The sequence below is a fragment of the Pinus tabuliformis genome, chromosome X (genome assembly GCF_031772625.1).
Source record: "Pinus tabuliformis cultivar Carrire ecotype Pingquan chromosome X, CPIR1, whole genome shotgun sequence".
NCBI lineage: Eukaryota > Viridiplantae > Streptophyta > Pinopsida > Pinales > Pinaceae > Pinus > Pinus tabuliformis.
The window spans coordinates 605332479-605353108 of record NC_142308.1 but is presented as its reverse complement, the minus strand read 5'-3'; the positions used below and the strand labels follow the sequence as shown (position 1 = coordinate 605353108).

Sequence of the window (20630 nt, the reverse complement as noted above, 5' to 3'; positions counted from 1 at the left end):
AACAACCAAGCAACAATAATAATCCAAATGCCATTAACTTATAATGCAGTAGCCAAACTTAACCTGTAAACAATACAACTAAGAATCACAGCTTCACGCAGACATTTACCGAAATTTCCATAAAACCCATGCAGCTAAGACAAGCCCTCAGTATTCAACCAGAATGCCATTAACTTATAATGCTCAAATAACCATGGACTCTTGCATGCAGGTAACAGCAATCCTCAGAGCAGGCAGGAACCGCATTGTGTTTTCAGCGCAGACAATACAACAAATACAAAACAAAAATCGCACAGACCGCAGAGCTAAAGAACCAAGTAACAATAACAACCCAAAGCCGCGAACAGGGTAAAAGCCAAATAACCATGAACTGTTGCATGCACGTAACAGAAATGCTCAGTATTTAACCAGATTGCCATAGAGTATCAGAACTTACGAAAGGCACACCCAGTAGGCAGGAACCCCAGCGCAGACGAAAAATCGCACAGACTGCAGAGCTAAACAACCAACGAACAATACCCGAGCACGCAGGAACCTCAGCGCAGACGAAAAATCGCACAGAGTGCAAAGCTAAACAAGCAACTAACAATACCAATCCAAAGGCCGCGAAGACAGTAAAACCCAAAGGCCGCGAACACACTAAAACCCAAGCCGAACTTTCCAGCATGTCGACGAGCAACAGCTGGCCGCCGACGAGACCACCATAGCGCATGCCGACCACAGCTAAGACAAACCCTCACTATTCAACCAGAATGCCATTAACTTATAATGTTCAAATAACCATGGACACTTGCATGCACGTAAGACAAAACCGCAGTATTCAACCAGAAGACAAACCCTCAGTATTCACAATAATAATCCAAATGCCATTAACTTATAATGCAGTAGCCGAACTTAACCTCTAAACAATACAACTAAGAATCATAGCTTCACGCAGACATTTACCGCAGGAACTCTACCGCAGACCAAACATCGCACAGACTGCAGATCTAAAGAAGCAAGTAACAATACCAAACCGAATGCCGCGAAGATAGTAAAACACAAGCCGAACATTCCAGCATCTCGAGGACGGACACCTGGCCGCCGATCAGACCACCAGACCGCATGCAACCACGTGCCCCTCGCGCGCCACGTGCCATTCGCCTCGAACCATGTGAAGCGCGTAATAAGACCCCCAACCCTTTCCGCCCCGTAAACCTTAGTTCGACTTAGGAAATATGCCAAATGGTTCCAAATTCGCGTCCATCAACCCATGGACAAACCCTCAGTATTGAACCAGAATGTCGTTAGCTTAAAATGCTCAAATAACCATGGACACTTGCATGCATGTAAGACAAAACCCCAATATTCAACCATAAGACAAACCCTGAGTATTCACAATAATAATCCAAATGCCATTAACTTATAATGCAGTAGCCGACCTTAACCTCTAAACAATACAACTAACAATCATAGCTTCACGCAGACATTTACCCAAATTTGCATAAAACCCATGCAGCTAAGATAAAACCTCAGTATTCAACCACAATTCCATTAACTTATAATGCTCAAACAGCCATGGACTCTTGCATGCAGCTAACACAACAGGCAGGAACCGCATTGTGTTTTCACCGCAGACAATAGAACAAATAGAAAGGAAAAATCGCACAGACCGGGCAGCTAAACAACCAAGTAATCATAATAACCCAAAGGCCGCGAACAGGGTAAAACCCAAATAGCAATGGACTCTTGCATGCAGGTAACAGAAACCCTGAATATTTAACCAGAATGGCATACAGTAACCAAACTTACCAAAGTCACACCGAGCAGACAGGAACCCCACCGCAGACGACAAATCGCACAAACTGCAGAGCTAAACAAGCAAGTAACAATACCAACCCAAAGGCCGCGAAGACAGTAAAACCCAAAGGCCGCGAAGACAGTAAAACCCAAGCCGAACTTTCCAGCATGTCGAGCAGGAACAGCTAGCCGCCGATCAGACCACCATACCGCATGCCGACGACAGCCAAGACAAACCCTCAGTATTCAACCACAATGCCATTAACTTATAACCTTCAACTAACCATGGACTCTTGCATGCACGTAAGAGAAACCCTCAATATCTAACCAGAAGACAAACCCTGAGTATTCAACCAGAATGCCATCGACTTTTGCATGCAGGCCACACAGTAGCCGAACTCACCAAACCCACACCGAGCAGGCAGGAACTCGACCAGAGACGAAAAATCGCACAGACTGCAAGCAAAAATACCCGGGCAGGAAGCACCTCTACCGCAGACCAAACATCGCACAGAACAATACCAACCCAAATGCCGCGAAGACAGTAAAACACAAACCCGACGTTCCAGCATCTCGAGGACGGACACCTGGCCGCCGATCACACCACCAGACCGCATGCAACCACGTGCCCCTCACGCGCGCCACGTGCCATTCGCCTCGAACCATGCGAAGCGCGTAATAAGACCCCAACCATTGTCACCCCGTAAACCTTAATCCGACTTAGGAAAACCATGAAATATTTCCAAATATCGCCGCGGTCAACCCAAAGTCAGCGATCGAGTCCCCGACAGGGACTAATAATAAATAACAACAAAATTTAAAGATTAAATTAATTTTTTTAATTTACATATATTTCTTTTATATATTTAACTTTTATATTTTGTTATAATATTATTACTCTATTATATATATTACTGTCTATCCTACGCCCTGTGGGCACACACACACACACACACACACACTATATATATATATATATATATATATAGTGTGTGTGTGTGTGTGTGCCCACAGGGCGTAGGATAGACAGTAATGGTGGTATTGCTAATTCACTTCATGGTGTGAAGGTCATAAATTCAGTGGTGTTAAAAGCTAGTGTAGTCCATGGCGGGTGCGATATCCGAGTGATTTTGACGGCTCAGATGCCCCTGAGTCGCAGTTTCTCAAGCCAAAGTTCAAGTTTGTAGCTATCATCTAAGACAACTTGACAAATATTATTTTATGGAAATATTACACTTCTATTAACTATTTATAAATATAAATTTATATAATGTAAGTTTTTACTATATAAATAAAAAATTAACATATCAAAATTGTGAACATAAGAATAAAGAAATAGAAATGAAAATTTCTATTTAAATTAACAACACATATTTTCCTCAAGTTATCTTAACTCTTATTGGTCTCTACTTAGTTGTCAAGTTTGGCATCTATTTTAATCAATAAGTCATCTAAGGGCTCACATAAACTAGCAAACAAAAAAAAATTAAACATTAAAATGTTTTTTTATTTACATATATTTCTTTTATATATTTAACTTTCATATATGTTATTGAAGTATTACACTCCTATTATAATTATTTATAAAGATGTGAAATTATATAATTTAAGTATATGGTATAAGTAATAAATTAACACACACATTCAAAAATAATATAATAAATTACAACAAAAATTATAAATTAAAATATTTTTTCAATATAGATATGTTTCTTTTATATATTTAACATTTATATTTTATTGAAATATTATGCTTCTATTATAATTGTTTATAAATATATAAGTTTATATTAAAGAAAAAATTGTAAGTACGAGAATGTAGAGTCGTTCCCAAACCATGTCCAAATTGAGCATATTCAAAAAACAAAAAGCCCTGTCTAACTTGGAACTTACATTGTGCAAAACGTAGGGATGACCATCTGACCGTAGATGGAAAACCAAATAGTCTCCCTGGGTGTCATGAAACGAGTTCATAACAACAAAAAACCAAACTATCATGCAAAAAGCGACAAAAATTGGAAAATCTTGTCTTGATTCAAGATAATGTATATATTTTTTGTGAACTTAGGCATTACTACTTTTTATATTACAATATCAAAATTTCTTACATCTTTCTTATGTTTCAAGTGGCTAGCCTACTCGTAGGAAACCAGGCAGCCACCTATCAGCATTATATCCAGACCAAAATTTGAAAATGTTCATCTCCTTGGTTCTATCATATATGTTCTTTCGAACTCTACTAATTATTTTATCTATTAGTCTATAATAAAACATCCAGAAACAATTCTTTTACTACAGTACTTCAAACAAAACTATCCAAGAAACCTGCTTCATCAGTCCTCATCTGAAGAAATAACCGGGGCGGGCGCCACGGCGCTTGTACCAGGAGTCGCATTCTTCTACTCCAAAACCCATTTTATCTCCCGTAGCGTTTGTTCCATTTGTCCCAGAATTAGATTATTGCGCGAGGCTTGGATCTGAACCTCAGCAATTTCCTTCAGGAGCGTGGACTTTATATTTTCCAATTCCTCCTATGTCTGACTCCTTAGCTGCTCCTCCCTCTGCTTCCTTTCCTCCCGGACTGCCTGGTTCATTTCCATAGCACGAGCTACCACGTGCTTCATAATCCAATAATGTTGGATCGACTTATTAAACAGAGAATTGCGGCTCCGAGTATTTCCTGGATCTGGTACTAAATCCTCCCATTCACCCCGGGGAATCTCCTTGTTCGAGCTGATGGATCTCAGCTCCCGTTCCCACCTATTTATCTGTTCCCGGATTTCGGGGGAATTCCCAGCCATGTAAGCATTTATCATATACATTCTCTGCTCGGCCTCTGATTTCCTTCCTCGCCGCTTCGGGTTATTGCTCGATCCTTCTTCCTGGGTCCAAACTCGTTTCCCTTTCTTTGGAGCCATCTTGCTGCTTGCCTGGAACCTGTTCTTGATTGTGTCTTGCCTACCTATCAAGACAAGAGACCACAAGTCAGTAACTCTGTTGAGAATTTCTACTTCAACCCATTCACTTACCCCCCTTGCATTAATCTGGTGATCCCAAGTTTGCTTATGATAAGAGGTCCTGGACCACTCCGCGACCTGCCCTGCAAGTCGGCCCCTTTCCTTCCCTCCACTCTTTGCTTCTCTGTACTTCCCTTGATGCCCCTCTTGTTGGTTTTCCATGTAATTAGCCATAATAACTCTTCTCCCCGACTGTCGGGGGAAACTGCTTTCTCACCTTTTTTCTGGTGGAGTTCTACTCTTGGCCTTCCTTGAATTGCTTATATGGTAGACAGGTCATAGTTCCTACGGCCAACAAGAATCCCTAATCTTCCCGACTTAGCCACCCTCCCCACCCTGTAGCCTTTCTTGGGCTTGGGTTTTTCCTTCCTCAGAGAACCATAGTTCTTTCTTCCCAGGACACCAGCGTATCTAGTGGAGTAAAGCCGTTTCTTCCCCGATTTGGGAATGCCTATTACCTGCCTACGTCTGCCTTATGACTTCGTTTTCATGGACATCTCTGAGGAATAACATAAATTTCTACGTCTATCTATCTCTAGAGCAATAGGACAGAAAAATGAATTTACATACCACCTTTCCTCGCCGGTACCGGAGCTTTGGTCTGAACTCTGCACCTTGCTGCCACCTTTCGTCGTTCCCTCCTGCTTCGTGCTCTGTTACATGTAAAATCCTGATGCCACCTCAGGCCCTCATTTGTATAATCCCCTCCGTCCTTCTATCCTTACCGCCACCTGTCCTTTTCCTTTCCCGGCTCTCGTCCCCGAGTCCTTTCCTCGGGATTTGTCTCTACCTGTCTGACCGCCTTTACTCGTCATAACTACTACATTCTCCCGGCTACTCCTGTCGTACCCTTTCTATACTACCGTTGCCACTTGCCATCCCTTCGCGGCCTCTTGTCTCGACTCCCCATGCTCCCTCCAATTCCTTTCTTAATGGCGTCTCGGTTCTCTCTTCTGCCCCTTCAAGTGACCCTACCCTGCCATGCCTCGTCCGCTAGCCTACTCCGTCATTTGCACCGCCCTTGTCCTTTCTCACGATTATCCTATCTGTCACCACCTGTTGTGATCTTTCCCCGCATCTGCCACTTACTAACTTTTCTTGGTCGTTCTCCTCGGAATTGCTATTGCCACCCTTATCGACGTCGAGAAGTTTCTGCAATTGCTCTCTCTCCTCCAGGAGCAAGAGCTCCATTCCTCCGCTATCTATCAACTTTCCCCTGTTTCGGCTTCCCCAGTTCGCTAACCAGTCTATTGGTTGATTGCCTAAGCGTCTTACATGGGTAGGGATCAGATAGTCTATTATGGTAATTAGTTTCCCTATTTCGCTAATTAGCCACGCTGTTCGCCAACTCCTACTTATTTTTTCTGTTGCAGCTGCTTTACCATATCCACCACCAGTTTTGAGTCTCCTTCAATTTGGAGGCTCAGAAACATTTCCTGAATCGCAATTTCAAGGCCGCGCTTCAACTTCGTTATTGGTTGCCTCCCCACAGTCCATCGAGAAAATTCTCAAGGTTTTTCCTCTATCATTCCTAAAGACCGCCCCCGATTCCTACTTCGCCCAAGTTGTTTTTTGCCGCCTTGTCAAAATTTAATTTTGTAAATCCTTCTTCAACCTCTCTGAATTGGTCCTTGCTTCGGTAACCACATTGGTATACTCCATCTTACTTTCGTCATAGTTTTTCATTGTCTATTATTGATTATGATCTTAAAACTATCATGGAGGTAGTGGGTTCAGAGGATGGAAAACTTTGGAAAAGGGTTATGGTTGAAGAAATGGCAACCTTGAGAAAAAATTGGGCTTGGGACCTAGTTGAGTTTTTCGCTCGAAGAAAGCCCACTGGTATTAAATGTGTATTTAAGAAGTTGAATGCATAAGATAAAGTGGAAAAGTACAAAGCTTGGTTAGTAGTCAAGGTTACTCCCAAGTAGAGGGAATTGACTTTCGTAAAAAAATATCTCATGTTCCTAAGTTAACTTTTATTAAATTCCTTTTTTTGTCCCTACTACTTTTGATCGTGAAATAGAACGAATGAATGTGAAGACAACATTCCTACATCGAGATCTCGAAGAAGAAATCTACATGAAACATCTAGAAAGTTTTGGATTGGAAGGTAAGAAAAAACTAGTAAGCAAGTAAAAAAATTATGCATATAGGTTAAAACAATCTCCAAGAATGTGGTATCAAAAATTTAACACTTAAATATTGAGACTTCGTTTGACAAGGAGCAAAGTGATCATTGTGCATATTTTAAATTAGTTGGTGATCATTTATTTATGTGCTCTGGTATGTGGATGATATGTTGTTGATTGAAAACAAGGGAATCATCAAAGATGTCAAAACTCAATTTTCCTTCAAATTTGACATGAAAGATCTTGTTACTTTAAATTTTATTTTGGGTGTGGAAATTAAAAGTGATTGGGAAAACAAGAAACAATAGTTGAATCAAAGAAAACATGTTAAGACAATATTGTGGAAGTTTAATACGCACGGATATAGACCAATCAATATCTATATACTTGTAGGTGTAAACCTATCTATAGACCAATGCCTCAAGACACGAAAAAGAAGAGAAGGATGATGCACACTAGGTTGGGAAATACGGATCGCAAAAGATATACAAGTGGTAATGTGCTTAACCTCAAGTGGTTATGTGTTTAACCTATTTGGAGGAGAAATTCATTGGATAAGCAAGAGACGTCTATAGTGGCACTCTCAACTACATAAATTGAATACATGGAAACCACTCATGCAAATAAGGAAGTTGAATCTTTACAACGATCATGTTCAAGTATTGGGTTTGTATAGGAAGCAATAAGTTTATAGGAGTAGTCTACCTAGGCGGTAGAATGGTCCATTTTCCGTCACCGGTCGGAAAATCTTCCAGCTCCGGCCATCCGGAATGTTTCCGCCATCCGCCACCCTCCCTTGGCAATCCTGACATTCCCTGCCAGGCCTGACAAAAAATCGGATAGCAAGGAATGGGGCCTGACATCCCCTGACAGACTACTCCGATCGGGGATGAGCTATTGCAGCCGCGGAGTATTGCTCCGGGGAACTCCTTATTCCGGTTCCAATTCGAATTGTCACCCGCGCGCTGCAATGCATAATCGCTCTCCTGTAACTCTGCACCTAGCTCAGAAAAAAACACAGAAATGAATAAGTTCAGTACTAGCTACTCACTGCTTCGTAACATAAAATTATGTTACTGTTACAAAAGGGGAAAATGAAAAACGCACACGCCATTATTAAAGATTCCCACGACTTTGGGCTGAGTTTTCTGGATTTGATCGCCTTTATATAGCGATCCCGGTTTATCCGATATACAGATCTATGGGTTGCTGGGTTTACAGTACTCATTCTCACAGTGCTTCTGATAAATTTATCAAAATTCCAAATATGGGGAGCTGCATTTCTTCAAATGCCATCTCTTCTGTGCCAGCAGCTACTGCAAAGCTCATATTGATGGACGGGCGCATCTTGGAGTTTTCTGAAATGGTGAGAAGCGAAGAGATTCTGCAAGAATATCCGGGCCACTTTATCTGTGATTCAGACGGTCTTTATGCCGGTCGAAACATCTCCCAGGTTCTGTGTCACGATGATAGATTGCAGATTGGGCAGCTCTACTTTCTTCTTCCTCAGCGGAAATTGCAGTTTGTGTTAACAGACTCCGACATGGCTTCTCTTCTTTTCAAGATTAGCACTGCTTGGGAGTCAGCGCAGAAGAAGAGGCAGAGCAAAAGATTATCGCGTGGGTTCGTTAAAGCCCAAGCTCAAGTGCAGCCCTTTTTCAATATTCAGAGCCAAGATGAAAGTGAAACAGAGTACGACTCTTCTTCTGTTTGTTGTTTGTCCAGGCGCCCTAATAATCCAGTTTCAACAGATAGAGGGCGACTCCATTTTCAACCCATGTTGGAGACTATTGTGGAGACTGTGTGATCGATGGTGATAGTGATTTTCATGTAACAAATATGTATAAATCAAGAAACAGAGAATTTTTTGAACTTGCTCTGGTTAATAGGATTTGGAAATAATTTGCAATCCAGTTAAATTGGAAATATTTTTGGAATCGATGGTGAGAGTGATTTTCATGTAACAAATATGTATAAATCAAGAAACAGAGAATTTTTTGAACTTGGTTCTTTTTGAACTTGTTCTGGTTAATAGGATTTGGAAATATTTTTGGAATTTGCAATCCAGTTAAATTGGAAATATTTTTGGAATTTACAATTGAGCTAAAGACATCTTTAAATCTGTCCAATGACAGATTATTTGGACAGATTCGAGTCTTTTTGACATCCCAGTGGAACTCCTAAGTGTTAGCGTGCAATACTTCCTAGTGCACAATTTTCGTGATAATTTAATTTAAAAAGGGTTAGGGAGATTCTGTGGGTAATTCATTTTGTATCTCTCTATTGTTAGTCCGGTTCTAGTTACTCTTTGTTCTTATGTTGTTTTCAAGCTCGTACTTATAGCGTTCCTTCATCCATATGAACACAATCTCTATGTTATTGTACTGTATAGCTTAATTTTCACCTAGGAAGAGACATTTATGTAAATCTGGATTGGAGATAGTTATCTCTTTCCGGTGTTATTACATTATCATTTTTACTCAAAGACTTCTTATTATGAAGGTATGTTCTTTCCTCTTTGTTCCCTATCTACATCGACAGTAATGTATACCATAATTGAAGGTTTGCCAATATTTATGTATATATGCTTAATTCCCATCCTCTACATCATATTACTGAAGCTACTATTTCATAATTGTGTCCCTGTCCCAGAAACTAGGTTGAACATTGCTGTTTTCTAAATATTTATTATGGAAAAAAATATGGAAAATATAATCATTTTAACTTCTTTTTTCCCTTTTGATCTCCATATCATGTATACTTTTTCTTCTATTTCTTTGATTTTGTTCTTGCAAATAAACATATTGTCTTGTAATCTACTTGTAAAATTTATTCGTTCAATGACTTGTTTGGGTCTGTCTAATTTTACTTGTTCAAGACCTTGTTTTGGTCTTCCGTATCTCATCCGATCTCGATCCGGAAATAGAATGCAAAGGTCAGGGGAAGGTTCTGTACTGTAATCAGAAGTATCTTTCCTTTCCATGATTGTAGGTGACTTTGATCTGGATGAGTTCTAACCTATAAGCAAATCCAGTAACTGTGCAGAGTTATGTTGCCTAATTTTGGGTAAAATCTCTGGAAGCTTACGATAATGTTCTTTTTCTCCAAAATGAACTTGTTGCATCTTTATGTTGATGGTAGTAACTATATATCTATATGTTATCATTGATGAAATAACAATATTAAGTGTCTGGTTGAGCTTCTATTATCCGATTTAACATTCTTATAATGCTTTAAGCTTTTGTTGCCTTGGAAACCTCTGATATCCTCTGAAGTGAAGGCTACTCTTACTAGTAATCAAAGATTCTATTTGTGAATTCCTTTCACATGTAACTCTAGCTTTTAATCTCTTTTTTGGAATGGCATTGGAATGATTGAATGTTAGATATTGCTGATTTATGGAGTATTTAGGAAGACAGTGTGGAAGGACCTAGATGTTCACATCCATGGTTACTCATTGGTCATTTGTTTTTTTATTTAGGACATCCATGTATGGGCACTTTTGATTTTGTGAACACTAGGATCCCTTGTGTTTCTGAGATGTGCTTCCCATTCAATTGGTTGAGTTCCTTCTCTTCCTTGTTTCTCGTTTCCATCTCATTTCGAGGCATAAAACTTTTAAGTCTAACGAAAAGCATGATTTTCACCATCCAACCTTTCATTCTTTATTTTGCTCATTTCGTATCTGGTTTTACACTTATCTAGGTGGCTGTAATGCTGGCCTCCTTTTCCCACTCACCTTGAGATACTTCAACCAACAACCTTTTATTCTGTATTCTGCTTATTTCGTATCTGTTTTTACCTAAGTCATCTGACACTGGGACACAAGACATGCAGGACACATAAATATGAGAGTCTGACACAGGACACACAGACCCCCAGATATATATTAAAAAAATTAATAACTATTACACAAATTCTCAAGGTGATACAAATTCAATCATACATGTACATTGTAACATTATGCATACAATCATGATTCATCAATGATACAAGTTTACAACTAGCACTTAATATTACATTAATGACAAATACAATAAATTGACATTGGACAAACACAAGAAATCAACCATAAACTGCAGTTTTCTCATAAAGTCATAAAAATCAAAATGTATTACATAGGTGCTGAGTCCTGAGGAATCCTGACTAGGAATTCTAATGGAAAATAGAAAATACAAAACAAGGTAGACACTAGAGTTCAGAACTGTAGAACAGAAAGGAAGAATCTCATAGGCTACTGCCAGCAGGCTATACGCTATACCTATAGCTCATCAACATTAAAATCAGCATCAGTGCCACCACTGCTCTCTTCTGCATCCTCCTCTTCTGTATCCAATGTAATCTTTGCATCTGTTGGTGTGAGGATGACTCCTCAAGAGTATCACCATCATCAAAAGTAACAGGCTCTAGCATTGTTGTCCAAACCCATATCATCAGGGAACACATCCCACATTTTTGTCTTCCTTTCAACCACTCCTCCCTCTGCTTGTAAATATGACAAAAGTTGGTGTGTTGGTGTGCACATACACCATTGTCTCTGTCCTATACTGAGAGGGGTGGCATTACCAATGGGGACACTTCTTTTGCACCTTCCCCATTGTCCTTGACTGACCCATGAATATTGTAAAAAAAGGGAAAATTGATGTAAGGTTGTGCTTGTAAACAAAATGGACAGGTAGACTGTTGTAGCAAAACTAGAAATAAATGGAAGGGAAATCCACTTACCTGTCTCTTGAATCACCTCCAAAACACTCCTATCTCTTTTGTTGGTCGCTCCCACAGTTCCACAACACCCAAACAATGAATGCAAATGGACAAATGTGGCCCAATTTTGGATTTTATCAAGCCCATGGGTCACTTTTCGATGGACACATGTCCGAAAATCGTGATTCTTTCTGGGCATGAATCGGACTCCTTTCTAACACGAATCCTGAAAGTCAGACACACACCAACAGCGAATCAGACACGTGTCAGCAGCGAATCGTGTCTGACACGCACGATTTGTGACACATGGGGGGGAGGATTAATCCGGTGACTTAGGTTTTTACACTTATCTATGTGGCTCTATACCTGTGTCTTGAATCACCTCCAAAACACTCCTATCTCTTTTGTTGGTCGCTCCCACAGTCCCTCAACACCCAAACTAAGTCACAGGACATGTCCTCCAAGGTCCCATGTCCCGTATTTTACGTGTCGGACACGAAAACGGCCCTAAAACACGTCAAAAACGTTTTTCATCGTGTCTTGTGAAATGTAAAACATATTTGCCGGTTTTCGTCGTGTCCTGCATATGGAAAACGCGTATTCCGTTGATAGAAAACGTTGCCTGCATCAGCTACAATTTTTTTTGAAAGAAACAAATAATTTTTGAGTGGGGCAGCTTAATGATCAAGTCTAGGCCCTAGTATTGATATGCTATTGGTAATGTTAAATTCTTAAAGTAAAAGGATGAAAATGAAGATTAATCTTCATTTTCATCCTTTTACTTAAATTTTTAACATTACCATGAAATGACTCAGGATGTTTGAGAGTGGTTCTGGCCTCATTGGATTTCATATGGAGAAAGTAGAATTTTAGATTTCATTCAAAATGCAGCAGACTTATTAGTTTATCAGGATTTCAGGATTGGGAGATTGTAATGTTTCCCAGTGACACCACCTGCCCAAGCTACCCCTGCCACCAGTAGAGGACGTGATCTACCTCCTATAGCTCCTATTCTAGTTCTTCAGCTTCTAGAGCATAGGAAACTCCACTACCAACTCCACCAGCACTAGCATCTACATCTAGAGGGAAAGGGAGAGTTGTGGCATTTTCTCGCAAGAGGGGCAGAGGAAATCAATAGGATTAGTCTTTAGTTATTTTCTTATGTGCTTGTAAGTTGTACATGAACAATGAACATTGAATATTCAAGAATCAAGACCAAGCATATCACATTCTAATTTCTAAATAGTAAATTTTGATTCTATTTTTTTTTTTTAAGTGAACTATGAACTTTGAGAAGTAATTATATTTTAATTTGATTAGATAAGCTGCAACCTGCAATTTAATATGGATAAAAAACTATATTTCGGTATATATATATATATATATATATATATATAAAACATGTCCCCCATGTCTTGTTTCCAAGTCGTTGCGTTTCATATTGAATACTCGTATTTACATGTCCTCCGTGTCTCGTGTCCTCGTGTCATGTGACTTAGCACCCAAACAATGAATGCAAATGGACAAATGTGGCCCAATTCTGGATTTTATCAAGCCCATGGGTCACTTTTCAATGGACACATGTCTGAAAATCATGATTCTCTCTGGGCACGAATCGGACTCCTTTCTAACACGAATCCTGAAAGTCGGACACGCACCAACAGCTAATCAGACACGTGTCAGCAGCGAATCGTGTCTGACACACAGGATTCGTGATACATGGGGGGAAGGATGAATCTGGTGACTTAGGCTTTTACACTTATCTATATGGCTCTAACCCTTGCCTGCTTTTCCTACTCACCTTAAGATACTCAAACCAACATGGGAGAGGAAAAGTTTAGGTACACTTCTGTGTGGCTGCAATCATGGCCTACTTTTCCCATTCACCTTGTAGATACAAAACCCAGGTTCGAAGAGGAAAAATTTACTAATCCTGTACATATGCATTCTTTCTTGTGCAGTTTGTTGATATCCTTTGTCACTGTTTATTTTAAATTATTATAGGCATACTAAGGATCATACATTGGATATTCTTGCAGGTAGTTTGGATGGTTTACAAATTCATTCAAATGAACTCACCTTTGTGGAATCAGTCTCGACTGGTGGTATTGATAGGCGTGTTGAGTCCCCAGTTGACAAGCTGAAAATCTTTAATAATATTTGTTCTTCAAAGGACCAGGACACGGAACACATCTCTATATACATTGGGGACAGTTTAGGTGACTTGCTTTGTCTTTTTCAGGCAGATATTGGAATAGTGATTGGTAAAAACTCAACCCTAAGAAGGGTTGGAAAACGTTTTGGAGTATCATTTGTGCCTTTGTTTTCTGGTCTTCTCAAACAGGAGAGAGCATATGTAGAAGGTTCTAGTTCTTGGACAAAACAAAGTGGAATTCTTTATACCGTCTCTAGTTGGAGTGAAATACATGCTTTTATTTTGGGTTCTTCCAATTGATTGGAGCTCTCTTTCAGTGCATGACATTTGCTGTGGGAATGTGTTTTTGTGAAGATACAGTTATAAAAAAGTACATACATCATACAGGAATGTATTCACACATCCTATTCAATACCAGGGCAAGTTTTGCAGAAAAACAACACCCCAAAAATCAATTAAACTGAGAAGTTTTGGTCGAATGTGCCATTCGAATGGTGAATCAAGATCTACAATTTTTCTTTTCTTTTTCAGTTGAAAAAATTGTTGAGAGTCTACATGTTCTAGTTTAGCATGTATATCTGGAACAGTGAGTTGAACAGTAACTGCAGGCCCAGGGAATTGATGATCATGCCTCCATCCTTTATCTGCTAATATTGTAGAAACATGCAGCATAGCATGAATTTAATCTGGCTTCAATTTGCAGATTTGGTTTCAGTGCTACAGTTCCAGACCTCAGTTAGGAATCCTGATAAGAAGCAAGTCTTTACAGGATGTTACAGTAATTAATTGAACACTGGAGGGGAAACATGTATAAATTAGGGCCATTATTAGTTTTCAAAGCAGGGTAATATCTTGTGACAAACCTTATTGAAGATACATGGCATATGCTGCTGATTTGGGTTATTTCATTATAGCATGCAGGCTGTAACAGTCTGAAACTCAATATATTTTTGAAGCAGCTGTATAAATATTTTGAAGAAATTTCTGAAAAAAAAAAGGTTGAAGAATGTCAAGCAAAAGTGTAGTGGGCTATGCAAGAAGTACTATTGTTTCAAGCAGTGATCCCAATTTCTAAGTGGAAATATTTCTTTTGCAGATACAATTGTTCAGCTTTCTATTTTGATGGATAGTCTTCTTTCAAATATGATTTCTTTTGGACATAATTCATAAAATTTGTGGCACTGCGAGTTGAAACCATCAACGAATTCTGTTTCTGCAGCTCTGGTCAACAAATTGATCTCTTTATTCAATTAGATCCTCATTAACCTAAATTATGCACTTTAACTGCAATATTTTAAAGCTCCTTAGCTTCTCAGTCAAGTGGTCACCTTTGCTCCAATACTCGTTCATTAAAATCCTTAACTAGCACAGGGGTCCTTTGAAGTGAGTAATTAAAAGTGTTTTATATTTCTATTAACCATTTGTCCAGTCCACCCAAATGTTGGCTGTCCGTCATCAACTGTTAACATTAGCTGAGCTGTTATTGATATTGTTGCATTTCTGCGTTTTAAGAAATTTCTTAGATATGAATGTTTCATAGAGTTTAGACATATGCAGATGGTTAATGGGAACAATTTGTTTGTTATACATGTTATTTCATGGGCATTTGTATATTGTTGGTTGCAGTGTTTTTAAAACCGGAACCGGTGACCGAACCGGTCCACCTAGCTAACCGGTTTACCGACCGGAACCGGTCTAACCGGGACTGGTTTGGTCTAAACGAACCGGTTTTTAAAAAATACATTAAATAATTAATTTTTAATGAAACAAAACTATTTTTAAGATGTAAAACCATGATTCCAAGCCAATAGAGACAAAATATGCAAAGTTTGCTCATTTATATACCATGCAAAGGTGAATATATCAAAATGGCACCGAGTGCAATACATATCATCGACAAAATAGCAAAATACATAAGAAATGAGGCTCTAAATGGCCTATAAAGTCCAAAAACAATGCTGCAAGCTATGAGGCCATTGGCCTACTACAAGTCTACAGTGTACACATGATCAATCATCAAGTCCATCACCACTACTAGACACAGGATCATCATCAGGAGCTACATAGACATCATCTGGTTCAGAGTCTGAGGATGCCTCAGCACAAGTCAGAGTAAGGTCTGAGTTACCTATGTGTTTGAGACTGAGTCGTGAAAGAAGTTCAAAGCCAGATCTCTGTAATATTGTTGTGTAATCTGAACTCTCCTAAAAGGGCCTAATCTAGGCCTTGTTGCAGATATTTTCTAGCAGAACTTGATCAAGATATTTAAAACATATTGAATCATTGATGACACCTTGTTGATGGACTGACGCCAGCAACCTGTGGAATAAAAGGTTCAATCACAAAGCGAAGATGCATGACAAGAATTTATTATACAGGAAAGAAGTAATGAATTAGTCATGAGAATGCAGACCTGCAAAAAGATCATTGAAACAAAGCCAGAAATCAAAGTCCAAAACATATTAAAGAAGGCCCGTCGTGAAGTTTACAAACAGATTTTGAATTGCACTGTCAAGTACCTCATTTCTCTTTGAGATTTATTTTGTGCTTTTTTGAAATACAAATCATTTCATAGTTTGAAGGACTCTAAGATCTCCATGCAAAAGACATTACAATGATGGGTAGCTCAGCATCTCATAACTCACAGCCATAAATGAGTCTAACAAAATTATAAGTCTGCAAATGAAAGGTATGCATCATGGCTTGATTTACCCACAGTGACCTTAATCAATATTAAAGATTTTGCTTTGGCATCATTCTTAAAAAATTTCAAGGCTTGGAATAAAAGACATGTATCAAGAGGTTGATTTCACAAGAATATGATCAGTCAGATCATAGAACTGTCAATCTTGTTGAAGATTGGCAGCTTCGGTCAGAATTTCGTTAGCAAATTAATGGAGAAAATTAATATTTATGACTTTGGCCAAGTCAGCCTCGTAGAAGACAAGTTGGCCCCACATTTCTGACCAGCATTGACTATCTTCCTTGGATCTGTTTTGACTTGTCCATAAACCGGCCGGTTTAGGACAGAACCGGCCGGTTAGCAATAAACCGGCCGGTTCTGCCCTAAACCGGCCGGTTTTTACCGGTTAGGGCAATTTTCCGGGCAAAGGGTGCTGTAAACCGGGTTTTTTCACCGGTTCTGACCGGTGAGCCTCCCAACCGGCCGGTTAGGCCGGTAACCGGTTGGACCGGAACGGTTTTTAAAACTATGGTTGGTTGGTTATGGGTGAGTACATATATGAAACTGTAACCAAATATCTCGTCAAATCTTGAAAGATTGGTTGTTTATGGGTGAGTACACATGAAACTGTAACCAAATATCTCAATCGCATATTAGGAGGTAATACTAGGAGGCAGGCCTGGAATGAAGGTATGATCTAGTTTGTGCTCAGATTTGATTCCATTCATATAGTCTTCGAGTCCGGTTTTGACTATTTCTCCATATATTCAGCCAAACATGCCATGGAAAGCATTCATGCCTGGACAGAAACATAGATTTGGTGTAAAAGATGTGTGCCTATGATAATTGATATGCAAACAAGCGTCAGATTTTCTAGAGTAGACCGATAAAACCTGTGAATAAGATTAGTGGGGCTTTACTTAAAGGCTAAAGCCAGGTGCATTCCATTTCATCATTTCCAGATTTCCTGCATTCCATTTCATCATTTCCAGATTTCCTGTAACATGCCAGAGATTGTTTTATTTTTAGTTTATTGTTAGGGTTTAATTCCTTAAAGCTAGTAGCTTTATTTCTCTGTAAAGTTGATCATTTTCAATGTAATAGGGGTTGGCTTTTGGCATTTTGTTGATAGTGAGAAAAAATTTAGCTGTATTTGACCTGCAAATCGTCCTGTGACAACAAATTTGCCAGTTAAATTTCACCATTCTCATTGCCTTGGCTTTCTTATCAACTTTATATCTAATGCCCATTTTGAAAAGAAAACATTTCAGCCACATTTAATCATCTGAATCTATGACAGATTAATTGGACAAATTTAAAGACAACATAACAGATTATTTGGACAGATTTAAAGATGTCTTTAGCTCAATTGTAAATTCCAAAAATATTTCCAATTTAACTGGATTGCAAATTCCAAAAATATTTCCAAATCCTATTAACCAGAACAAGTTCAAAAAGAACCAAGTTCAAAAAATTCTCTGTTTCTTGATTTATACATATTTGTTACATGAAAATCACTCTCACCATCGATTCCAAAAATATTTCCAATTTAACTGGATTGCAAATTCCAAAAATATTTCCAAATGCTATTAACCAGAGCAAGTTCAAAAAATTATTTGTTTCTTGATTTATACATATTTGTTACATGAAAATCACTATTACCATCGATCACACAGTCTCCACAATAGTCTCCAACATGGGTTGAAAATGGAGTCGCCCTCTATCTGTTGAAACTGGATTATTAGGGCGCCTGGACAAACAACAAACAGAAGAAGAGTCGGACTCTGTTTCACTTTCATCTTGGCTCTGAATATTGAAAAAGGGCTGCACTTGAGCTTGGGCTTTAACGAACCCACGCGATAATCTTTTGCTCTGCCTCTTCTTCTGCGCTGACTCCCAAGCAGTGCTAATCTTGAAAAGAAGAGAAGCCATGTCGGAGTCTGTTAACACAAACTGCAATTTCCGCTGAGGAAGAAGAAAGTAGAGCTGCCCAATCTGCAATCTATCATCGTGACACAGAACCTGGGAGATGTTTCGACCGGTATAAAGACCGTCTGAATCACAGATAAAGTGGCCCGGATATTCTTGCAGAATCTCTTCGCTTCTCACCATTTCAGAAAACTCCAGGATGCTCCCGTCCATCAATATGAGCTTTGCAGTAGCTGCTGGCACAGAAGAGATGGCATTTGAAGAAATGCAGCTCCCCATATTTGGAATTTTGATAAATATATCAGAAGCACTGTGAGAATGAGTACTGTAAACCCAACAACCCATCGATCTGTATATCGGATAAACCGGGATCGCTATATAAAGGCAGTCAAATCCAGAAAACTCAGCCCAAAGTCGTGGGAATCTTTAATAATGGCGTGTGCGTTTTTCATTTTCCCCTTTTGTAACAGTAACATAAAATTATGTTACGAAGTAGTGAGTAGCTAATACTGAACTTATTCATTTCTGTGTTTTTTTCTGAGCTAGGTGCAGAGTTACAGGAGAGCGATTATGCATTGCAGCGCGCGGGTGACAATTCGAATTGGAACTGGAATAAGGAGTTCCCCGGAGCAATACTCCGCGGAGCTCATCCCCGATCGGAGTAGTCTGTCAGGGGATATCAGGTCCCATTCCCTGCGATCCGATTTTCTGTCAGGCCCTGGCAGGGAATGTCAGGATGGCAGGGAATGTTAGGATTGCCAGGGGAGGGTGGCGGAGCCAGGGGGAGACATTCCCGGTGGCTGGAGTCGGAAGATTTTCCGGCCGGTGACGGAAAACAGGCCATTCTACCGCCTAGGTAGACTACTCCTAAGTTTATATTGTGACAATTATAGTGCAATCTTTCGAGCATGAAACCTAGCTTATCATTCTAAGACAGCATATTGTTGTTTAGTATCCCTTTGTGAGGTACATGGTTGAAAACAAAGTGTTGTTGGTGAAGGTGGATACCTCGAAGAATTTTGTGGATTCATTAATAAAGTATGTGGACATTAAAAGGTTTTTTTGTGTAGAAAAAAAAATGGCATTTCTACCCTAGATGGTTGATCATATAATCCCAAGACCCCATGTATGTAAGCCTAAAACAAGTGGGAGAACGTTAGGTGTGTTATATTCTTTCAAATTTTCTCTTTTGGCACTTTTGTGGCACATGGTTTTTCAACCCATGCTTTTCTAATTCTAATTTAGGAATTAAGGTTGTAATATAATCCAAGTCAATGGATTAAGGATTTTGGATGCCGCAGAATCATATATATTGTATTGTAAGTGATGAAGTTTACTAATAATAAAAACTCGAGGTATGGCTCTAAACATTTTATTCATGTTTTTATGTGTGAATTCCATTGTTTACTTTTCTATTTATAAAAAATGTATATATGCATTGTTTACTGTAAAGATTTAAGGATTACGTATTCATGATATTGAAGATTAAGACTCATCAAGAGTCAATAAAAAGAATGAAGACTATAGGTCAAATGAAAATATGGAGAGTGGGATAGCACTTCCTCTTGCTGAAAGATGTTTTTAGTGATTGGAAAGGGATTCATTTTGGGATTTTCTTCCAATATCAATGCTTTGAAGGAGATTCCAACATTTTTATTTTTTTTTAAATTGGCCTTGACAAGATTCCAACATTTTTATTTTTTTTATTTTTTTTTAAATTGGCCTTGACAAGTTACAACACTAGACATAAAATTAAAAACAGGACATCACCAGGGAACTACGGTGCATTATAATAGAAACAGAAACGATGCTATAGAAAACATACAAAGCACTCTCAAACACAGACCTTGGCAAACCTATGATATTTAGTAAAAATTGAAGAATTTTTGTGGCCCTGATGATTCTAATAGATATATAATTAAAGGCAGGGCATCACATGAGAACTACAGTTCTTAATTAATAGAAATCAGAAAATTAATATCTGGGTACTATGTAATAGAGATTCTAAGCATTTTACTTCGTGATCATTTCTGTACAGGACACTTAAATGTTTCACATATATTTCCTACCAGGTATGTAGATGCCATTACATTACCATAAAAACTACTCTGCGTGTTTTCAAGGAGTAGACAGGCACCATGACTTAGAATTAAGGAAAAATATTGAATAACGAATAAAAACAAAGACACAACAGGTTTTAAGAAATAATTTTCTAAAAATCTTATCCATGC

The 20630-nt window shown here is 38.8% G+C and overlaps 2 protein-coding genes across 2 annotated transcripts; one reads left to right on the top strand and one right to left on the bottom strand.

Annotated features, from left to right (window-relative positions):
- The first annotated feature begins 7840 nt into the window (after positions 1-7840).
- Positions 7841-8802, top strand: LOC149141492 (uncharacterized). Its single transcript, XM_089449510.1, has one exon. The coding sequence runs from the start codon at positions 8130-8132 to the stop codon at positions 8733-8735; it is 606 nt and encodes a 201-aa protein (XP_089305636.1). The 5' UTR covers positions 7841-8129; the 3' UTR covers positions 8736-8802.
- A 9044-nt stretch (positions 8803-17846) lies between these two features.
- On the bottom strand, positions 17847-19698 carry LOC149141491 (uncharacterized). Its single transcript, XM_089451765.1, has one exon. The coding sequence runs from the start codon at positions 18742-18744 to the stop codon at positions 18139-18141; it is 606 nt and encodes a 201-aa protein (XP_089307891.1). The 5' UTR covers positions 18745-19698; the 3' UTR covers positions 17847-18138.
- Between the last annotated feature and the right edge of the window lie 932 nt (positions 19699-20630).

What these genes read in the sequence shown, in the direction of transcription:
- LOC149141491 (XM_089451765.1), bottom strand. Translation starts at nt 18,744, where the DNA reads ATGGGTTGTTGGGTTTACAGTACTCATTCTCACAGTGCTTCTGATATA.
- LOC149141492 (XM_089449510.1), top strand. Translation starts at nt 8,130, where the DNA reads ATGGGTTGCTGGGTTTACAGTACTCATTCTCACAGTGCTTCTGATAAA.